General features: G+C 40.2%; 1 protein-coding gene across 1 annotated transcript; it reads left to right on the top strand.

Moving 5' to 3' along the window:
• The first annotated feature begins 1,270 nt into the window (after window positions 1–1,270).
• On the top strand, window positions 1,271–7,208 carry LOC118407034 (polycystic kidney disease protein 1-like 2). The gene is made up of 11 exons (XM_035807450.1): window positions 1,271–1,408; window positions 1,854–2,014; window positions 2,304–2,482; window positions 2,687–2,835; window positions 3,386–3,577; window positions 4,144–4,252; window positions 4,667–4,884; window positions 4,986–5,160; window positions 5,586–6,176; window positions 6,400–6,807; window positions 6,996–7,208. Exons 1-10 carry the CDS (start codon window positions 1,271–1,273, stop codon window positions 6,795–6,797), a joined length of 2,310 nt encoding a protein of 769 aa, XP_035663343.1. The 3' UTR covers window positions 6,798–6,807; window positions 6,996–7,208.
• The last annotated feature ends 2,056 nt before the right edge of the window (window positions 7,209–9,264 follow it).

Genomic DNA, 9,264 nt, shown 5'->3' with positions numbered 1-9,264 from the left:
TGTCCATTTTTTTGTACATATTTTTTTGTTCCACTAGTGACTACCGTAACGGGTAACATTATTTCATGTATGATTTTCAGGGCCGGTAAACGCAGACCACGGTCATCAACAGAAGCCTACTGTGCTGACCCTGGGCAAGGACGACTACACACTGTTGATATCAGCTGCAGGCTGCTCGTCTTGGAAGGACAGTAAGAAACAATGGAAGCTGGAGGGCTGTGATGTAAGTGAATCTAGTTATAAGAAAATCATTGTCTATCTGACTGGTCGACGGAGGGCAAGATGGTCTGCCGCTTTTTTTAGACTTTACTACAAGCTGAAGCTTTAGTAACCGTTATTTTTTACCTGATCGTATCATTGTATTACATTGTATCTAAGCATCTACTGTCAATGGTATTGTAAAAGCCCGTAAACAAAAAAAACACATTATTGAGAGAAAAATTGAAACATTCTGTAAAACTGTTTTAAACAGATATTTAAAAAAAGGGCAAAACTAGGAAGCAACCAATTGGACATGTCTTTTTTGTAATTAGCACTAAATAAATAAGTACCAAACAATACAAAATATAGCGTGTAAAAAAACGCTTCAGGTTTAAATATTAGTAAATTACACAGTCTAGATTTACATAGCAATGCAAATTCCTGCCACCACTTTATTTCACCTTGTAATGTTAAAACTCCGACAGGCTGACATTAATCTGGACAATGGAGCCATCAGCTGCCGGTGTCACATGACTGAGGGGAAGGTCTCTGTGGGGACCATGACTCTTCCTCTTCCCAACTCCATCAACTTCATCAACGCTTTCAGGAACTTCCGCAATCTGAGCGAAAACCCCGTAGTGTTCTCCATCGTGGTGTCCGAGTACACCCTGTATATAATACTCATGGTTTTCTTGTGCGTGGACTTTCATCGTCTATGGGTAAGTGTAAAGGACAAGTAATCAGAAAGGTAATAAGCAAGTTCATCAGATGGCCGTGAAGCACTCGTAGTTTTTTTATAACTGTGACGTTGTTTTTTCATTTCAGTTGCAATTTGTTGAATCTTCAGATCAATGCCATTTTAAACGTTGAAGGGTTTATGAACCAAGTCCATGTAGATGAATACGCCGATAGCTCAAGAGGTTCATTCTTCATAGGTTCATTCTTTTATTCATAGATTTCTATTCGATATCGTGTCACCTCTCGGATAAGCCCAATTACTGAAGATAATGAGGGAGCAAGCGACCAAAGGAAGCTGCTGCCCAAAGTGAGTCTTGTCCCTCCTGAAAGGATGCCTGCACCACACGTCTATCAGATCACGGTCACCACAGGGTCCATGTTCAGCGCAGGCACCGCATCACGTGTCGGCTTCCAACTGTACGGGTCAGAGGGCACATCTCCAGTCAAAATGCTGAACCCGAAAGGAGAGGTCGGTGTTGTAGATACGTCTAATCAATCTTCACCATTTTCTTCTTAATAGAATTTCTCTTGCACCCATTATTTGATTCTTATGTCAACGACAATTCTTCGTTCTTTTGTTTGCAAATAAACAATTGTGGCAAAAACAAGACATCCCATTCGTTTCATACAGTTTCAATAATCAAGATGCATATATACTCAGCAATATGCCTGAAAGATATTCACAAGGCAAATGCATTTTATGCTTGGGCTTTTAGAGACCAAGAACAAACGATGTTTTTTAAGAGGTACCTGGTATTCAGTACTCCTTAGGCGGTTTATCCTATAAATTTGTTTGAAAGTGATCTTTGTGTACTTCTTTGAGACATTGTAACAATGACATGAAACACGAGCGATAAACTGTATAAAAAGTAAACAAAATATGTTTGTCTCATATCGTTGGTAATAATTTGCAGGCTTTGGTGCGAGGAAGTACTTTGCACTTTGTGATGCCCGTGCGAGAGTCACTTGGAGAAGTGATGTTGTTGCACATCTGGCACGATAACTCTGGGGAAGGCGACAATTCATCGTGGTTCCTCGGAAGTTTTGTCGTCAGAGATGTAGAAAAGGATGTGGTGTAAGACGCAAAAGACCTTTTAGAAACCGACCTCTTTACTCATTTTTTTCTGTCAGCTTTCCAAGCATGTTGGGTTTGTAACAATGTAACGTGCCTTGCAGCATTATTGCGAATCTGGACATGAACGCGAGTGAAGTTGACTGGATATTTGCTTCATGAATGAAAACAAACTGGCAAGTTCGTTTTACCAGCCTTCTTCGGACAAGTATCACTCGGAAAATGCAGAATGGATAAAGAGCATGATGTACATACAAATGCTATATTATGAACCGTTATGATTACTTTTCAGGTCTTACTTCAACTGCAACGACTGGTTATCAGCAGAAAAAGGGGACGGTGAGGTGCAGAAGGTGGTTCACGCTAGCACCGAGGAGGAGCTGACATCATTTACCAATGTCTTTATTGAGGCAACCAAAAATGCGTTCTACGATAAACAGCTGTGGGCGTCTGTCCTTGTAGCAGCACCGGGTCAGTATGGAAAAAAACGGTTCATTTTCTATTGCAATTGTTGATATTTGTTTTCCAGAAATTGCCATGATTAATTGATTTAAGGGAATATATCGACGATAGTTATGTTGTGTGCACGATCAATAAATCGTAAACAATAAATAATTGTAATTAGGATCATAATTACAATGTTTTTTTTTACCCATTTCACGTATGTTTCTGTAGGATCCAGCTTCACCAAAGCCCAGCGTCTGTCCTGTTGCTTTACTCTCCTGAACACCATGATGCTGGCCAGTGCCATGTGGTACAGGGAAGAAAACACAACTGCTGACACAAGAGTGTTCAACCTGGGGTTTGTTCGTTTTACAATAGAGGTAAATTTAAAAGATATTTTCTTACAAACAACATTGTTACTCTGTTCAGCGTACTCCACACTATAGCATTTGTCTCATAGTTGCATCACATGTTATTCTTACTGATAAGCATTCTCATGAAAGTACCTTATTGGCAACAGTATCAAGTACTGCTGTTTTGGGTGTTTGCTAAACGTCATGAATTCAATATATGTCTTGTTTATATATTGCGCTTTAACAGGAGTTGTACATTAGTGTCATGACAACCCTGACCATACTGCCTGTTAACTGGATGCTCCTACAACTATTCCGCATGGAGGAGCCACTGTGTGCTAACTCTCCAGAGATGTCCATCCGCCCGGCAAAGCAAGGTATGGAGCAGTGATAGAAAACTTATGAATTATTTGTATACGGTGATTTGCGTATCATGCGTATCTTGTGAACGACAGTATCTTCCAAATTTTTTACAAAGAGGCCTTTCAAAATCGGTATTTGTCGCTTTGTTGCCAATCTAATAAAGCCTTGTGACAGTTTTTAGATACAATTTTAAATCGTTTATGTTGAACCTCAGGCTATCATTGGAAAACGTTCTTCCCGCTTGGGCAAGCTCGTGGCGTGGGTTACCGTGTTCCTGGTGTCCACCAGCTCCGCGTTCTTCGTCATCCTGTACAGTATGGACTGGGGGAAGGAGAAGAGTGACTCATGGATAAAGGCTTTTATAATGTCCTTCGTGGGGACCAGCTGTGTGGTGGACACTCTTCAGGTAACGTTTCTTCATAATAACAATGTGAGATTAATTCTTATTATCATATAGCCAGGCGCCGGGGACCAATCAGAAGGACCCGTTCCACGTTGGGTATGACGCCGTAACACATAGATTGCGGCCAGGCCGGTGTGTTCGCTCCTTTAATTCTGACTGGTCAGAATGAATCGACACCGCTCACTCGGTGGTTTTAATCGGTGGTTATAGCAAAGGACCAGGCGTTATGACACCATATATACCTCGTGGCGGGTCATGAACCCATAATTATTTCATTGCAAAATATTTTAACATTTAAACACAATATATAGTATGAGATTTGCTACCGTTGATTGGTATTCTTATTAAAGGGAATTAAAATGTTCCTGGATTAGAAGCAGTAACAACGATGGGATTCAATGAGCGTAACTTGTGTTGTGTTCATTTTGATTCCAAAATAAAACAATAATAAACAGATTGCAGTTTACATTATGTATAAGAAATAAAAGCGGAATTGGTTAAGAATGAAACTGTTTCAATGTAGCAAACATCGTGGTTAGGCAGTAAATATGCAGGTCGATTTTTCGTAGATCTTTGTGCTTGCTGTGGCCCTGGCGTCCATCCTTAGCCTCCCGCTCCTCGCCAAGCCGCCGACTATTCGGAAGGAAGACTTGCAGCTGAACCTGTGGAACACAACAGGTAAAAATTCTTAAACTCTGATCACTACTTTAGGTTCCTTTTTAGATTACTCATTGTCTTCCACAGCAAAAAGAAAATTAGCGCAGTCATCATATTTTATTAGCATAGAAACAAAACATTATGCTTTATGCTCGTTCTCTCGAAAGACGTTGCACCCACTAATTGTAGTTAACGCAATTCAAAATATGCCTGGAAAGTTAATCTTTATAATAGATATTTTATTTTGAAAGTTTTTCAGACAGTAAAAGTTTCAACTGCTAAATGTATCTGTAATATGGTTTTAATCAAATTTTTACCTGACAATGTCAGTTTTGTTGCCTAATTATAAATTCTAATTTTAGTTAAGATCATATAATGATGTTACATTAAGTCTACTACGCTAATACTTTGACTTTTTAAACTTTTAATTTATAGCTCCGAAGAAAGTCCACCCACCTGCCAAGCCTAATAGGCAGTCTGCGAGGAAAAATAAGGAGCTGAATGAGAAATCAGCCTCAGTACTGAAGGAGATTCTTCTCCTGTTGGTCTTCGTATCCCTTCTCTTCTACATCGCCCAGGCAGACAAAGACCAACAAAAGACTTTCTATGAAACCCAGTCTTTATCGAAGAATATTCTGCAAAACTATGATGTGGTAAGAAAAGGGTTTACTACTTCTTGGTTTCAAAAAAATTGTATTCATTTACCAAAATGAACTCGCTTAGAATCCTAATGATAATATACTGATGTTAACAGATCAGAACTCCGGACAAGTTTTACATATGGGCTGAGGACGTCCTGCTGCGGACTCTTTACCCGGCCACCTGGTACAACGGAAAGGACATGAAGTACTTAGACCGGCAGTTTGCACACAACACGGGATCCTTCCGCCTCGGTCCTCCTCGTCTTACTCAAGTTAGACATCTTCCGGGTAGGTCTTGAGTTTAGTTTACCTGAGTATTCTTCAGCGTAACAGCAAACGAGTGGCCTTCAGACCTTGTTACGTGGTGACCATTGAGTAAAAAAAATGTTTTATCGCATTATGTTGATTTTATCCTACTGATGACAGCCTTGCTCATTTTTTTCGTTTCCATAAAAAAAAAATAACCACTTAAATCGACAAGGCAGCTGCAAAAAGGAACAGTATGACATTGTATGCATTGATCTGCAACCAAAATCACAAGACTGATATCGCAGAATGATTAAAGTAAATTAAAATATCAAAGAGGACATTTGAAGAACCACTAATGAAAAATCTGTTGTTCGTCATAATAAATCAACATGGCCTTACTTGACATTTCAAATGACCAATAAAATCTAGTACATATTAAAAATATCATATGTTAATCCATGCAGATGTCATGACGCGGAATGCTTTCCATGACCTCGGCTGGAGCTTGGACTTGGGGAATGTTTCTGGTAACTGCTGGCGATTCGAGGTTAAGGACTTGTTAGCTCATCCAAACGACACCTTCCTCTGCAAGAATCACCACTCGTTTGACGTGCCTTTGGGCCATGACGCGGCTGTGTCATTCTTTGGCATCTTGAGAGACAAACAGTTTTTTGACAAATACACAAAATCCGTGACAATCACAGTAAACTTCTACAATCCCAGCCTGAAGCTATTCAGCATTGTGAAAATGGTTACAGACCGTTCTGGAGTCGGGCATCTCGTGCCAACAGCAGCAATCACTTCATTCAGACTGTTTCAATACGAAAGTGATGCTGACTACATGAAGCTATTTGTGCAAATTGCATTTACATTATTGTTCGCTGTTATACTTTGTAACGAACTAAAGACAATGGAGAACATGGGCAGGGAATACTTCACAAAGTGGAACGCCCTTGGATTCGTTAGCCTCATCGGTACAGCTACAACAATCTCCGTCTTCATCAAGCGATATGTGGTAGCATCTGAAACGCTCGAAATGATCGTCAAAAGTAAAGGTTCGTGATTACATCGCTATTAACTAGATAAACAAGATTATCTTTTTGTAAAAATGTGTTATAGATATTGTTACCCCTTATCGTAATCTGACCTGCTGATTGGAAATTTATAGTACACATTTACACATTTATGTGATACATTGCATTATGAAAATTCATATTCCTAGCTGTTGGCTTTAATCATAGTACCTCTTTGATTTCATACGTTTCTTTTATCGACCAGGTGAGCTGGGATTTGAGCGCTTTATTGACCTGCAAACTGCTGCATATTGGGATGCTTGTTTCAAGCACATGTTGGGTCTGGTAGTCTTCATCAACACCATTTCCTTACTTCGCGTCGTCCGCTTCAGTAAACCAATCGGCAAACTCCTGGCCCTTCCCGGTATCATGAAGAAGGAGCTCCTGGCGTTCGTAGTTTCTGCTGTCGTGGCCTTCATGGCCTTCATCAGCTCAGGTATGGATTCCAAAATCATGTCGCATTTGCACCTTTTGTGTATTGTACAATACTCAATGTTAACGCCTTTTTCTGCCTTTCACCGGCTTCAGGATTCCTCATATTTGGAAGCGAAATGGAATCTTACACAGACCTGTACCAAACGACGTTTGCACTCTTCGAGATGATGCTTGGAAGGTTAGTGTTAAGTAGTTTATATTTAACATGTGTGATCCTATTTTCTTTAGCACTTAGTGCTATTAAGGATGGTATCTCATAGTGTTGAAAGTTCATCTGTGTTTGTAGAAGTTATCATTGAAATAGTTTAACTGTAATATCCAACACAAAAATTAGACTCACCCAAACATTGTGTTGTTTGATTCTAGGTTCTTCGCCCAGGAAATGTTGGATTCCAATCCTATCACTGGACCAATCTTCTTCTCCACCTTCATGATCTGCATCTTCATCCTCCTGGTGAACTTCCTGATGACCATCATCTGTGACGCAATTTCCGCTGACGTTGACGTCGACCATGACCGTGAACTTGCCGATCACATGTGGAGGAGCTTCTGGACTATGATGGGGTTTCACAGCACGCCAAAAAAGGAAGATAAACCAGGTAAATTATTCGAAAGCGCACCGGTTAGGGGTGGACACTGCTACGGAAAATTTAGGTCCAGGTCCGGTTCAAGTGCTAAGGATTAGATCGGTCCGGAACTGAACATGGACCTGATTTAGTATGTGAAAACTACTAGTGAATGGGTAATACTAAGAACAATGGTTCATTCAGCTACAAAGAAATCTGTTTGGTGGAGTATTTGCTTTTTAAATCCTACTAGGCTAACAGCCACCATGATTGCCACCATGTAGAACTTGGTAGAGATTACAATGAACTGTAGTCTACTTCGTTTTTTTGTTGTTGTTCTTTTCTTCAACCTGTAATCGCAACCTGTAAAACTTCTGCCTATATAACCTTTTCTTTTTCTAATATGTCTAACGTCCGGTCCACAGGAATTTTGTAGGTCCGTTTTTTTGACCGGTCTAATAAGAAAAAAACCTGGTGTAGCGATTTGCTATTGAAGTTAGTGCTGTTGTTATGTGTAATGATTGTTGTCAGTATTTTAATAATCAAAAACGTTTTTTTTTATATTTGCTGTGAAGATGATTTGAAGATAGAAGAGCTGAAGGCGAACATTTGCATCATTCGGGAGGTACTTGATGAAGGTCTGGACATCTGCAACTCCATCCTGCCTCCGCATCGACAGGAAAAACACCCGAAGAACTTAGAAGAACCCTGCTTCTTGAAGCATGACCCCTGTAACGCTTCTTACCAAATAATTCAGAAAGAACTTGAGTTAGAAACGATTGTCGAAGAAATTCAAGGCAGCACTAGAGGCACGGAGTTTTCTCGACAAGCAGCTGATACAGACATCGAAAACGTGATGCACGAATATGAGAAAGAAGAGAAAACCCACCAGGAGCATAAACTTTTAGCCGAGGTAAGGATGCAGACCAAGAAAGTTGAGAACATCCTTTTGAGGGTAAATCGCAGTACCACTAACAAAACTGTGCAGAAGGTGCATCAACGTATTCAGGTTGCAGCAGCTCAAAGAGAGAAGCAGAATACGACTACTGCCCTGCATAATGATGAACAGAGACATTTACGAAACATGTGGATCCCCGATCTAAAGCTCACCGCTGAAGACAAGGTCGTGCTCCTTCGTGATGAGATGCTGACAGACAAACACATCCATGCCGCACAGATGTTACTCCGCCGTCAGTATCCAGGGCTGGGAGGACTACAAGATACGGCAGTAGGAGCGTCCGTGTACGGATATACACGGGTCTCCGGAGACGGTCTACAGATTCACCACACCGGATCCCTTCACTGGGTGGTCTCTTCCTCCATAGGTGGACATGTCAGCGTTTATAACAGCATGCCCAGTAAAATAAATGCGTCACTGGAGTATCAGTTGTGTCAGTGTTACGCCCCACCTCCCAACAGGAACACAGGCGTACTGGCTGTGAAAGTACCACGTGTACAGCACCAGGGGAGCAGGTATAGCTGCGGACTGTTTGCCATAGCCTGGGCTGTAGACATCGCAATGGGGACGGATGTGACTCAGGTCAGGTACAAGGAGAGCAGGATGAGAGCCCATCTCCGGGACTGCTTCGAGAGCGGTTACCTGTCTCCCTTCCCAGGGGCCCGTTGTATCACCAGTCAGCGACCCAGCACTGAGCACCGGATCACTCTTGCTGCCGGCAAAGGCACCCATTCAGTTGAATAGTTGAAAAGTTTGAAAGTTTGATAGTTTAATAGTCTAAAAGTTTGGTAGTTTAACAATTTGATAGTTTAATAGTTTAATCGATAGTTTAAATAATAGCTTAATCAATAGTCTAATTGATAGTCTGATAGTGTATTGATAGTTTAATTGATAGTTTAATACTTTAATTAATAGTTTTATTGATAGTTTAATAGTTTAATATTTTAATACTTTAATAAATACTTTGATAAATACTTTGGTAAATAGTTAAATGTTTTAATACTTCAAATAGTTTAATACTTAATTTGATAGTTTAATACATATTTTAATAGCCTGATAAATATTTTGATATTTGAATATATAGTTCAATAAATAGTTTAGTAATTTAATA

Source organism: Branchiostoma floridae, chromosome 19, assembly GCF_000003815.2.
Source record: "Branchiostoma floridae strain S238N-H82 chromosome 19, Bfl_VNyyK, whole genome shotgun sequence".
NCBI lineage: Eukaryota > Metazoa > Chordata > Leptocardii > Amphioxiformes > Branchiostomatidae > Branchiostoma > Branchiostoma floridae.
The sequence above is the reverse complement of the archived record's forward strand: the minus strand, read 5'-3'. Positions and strand labels throughout refer to the sequence as shown.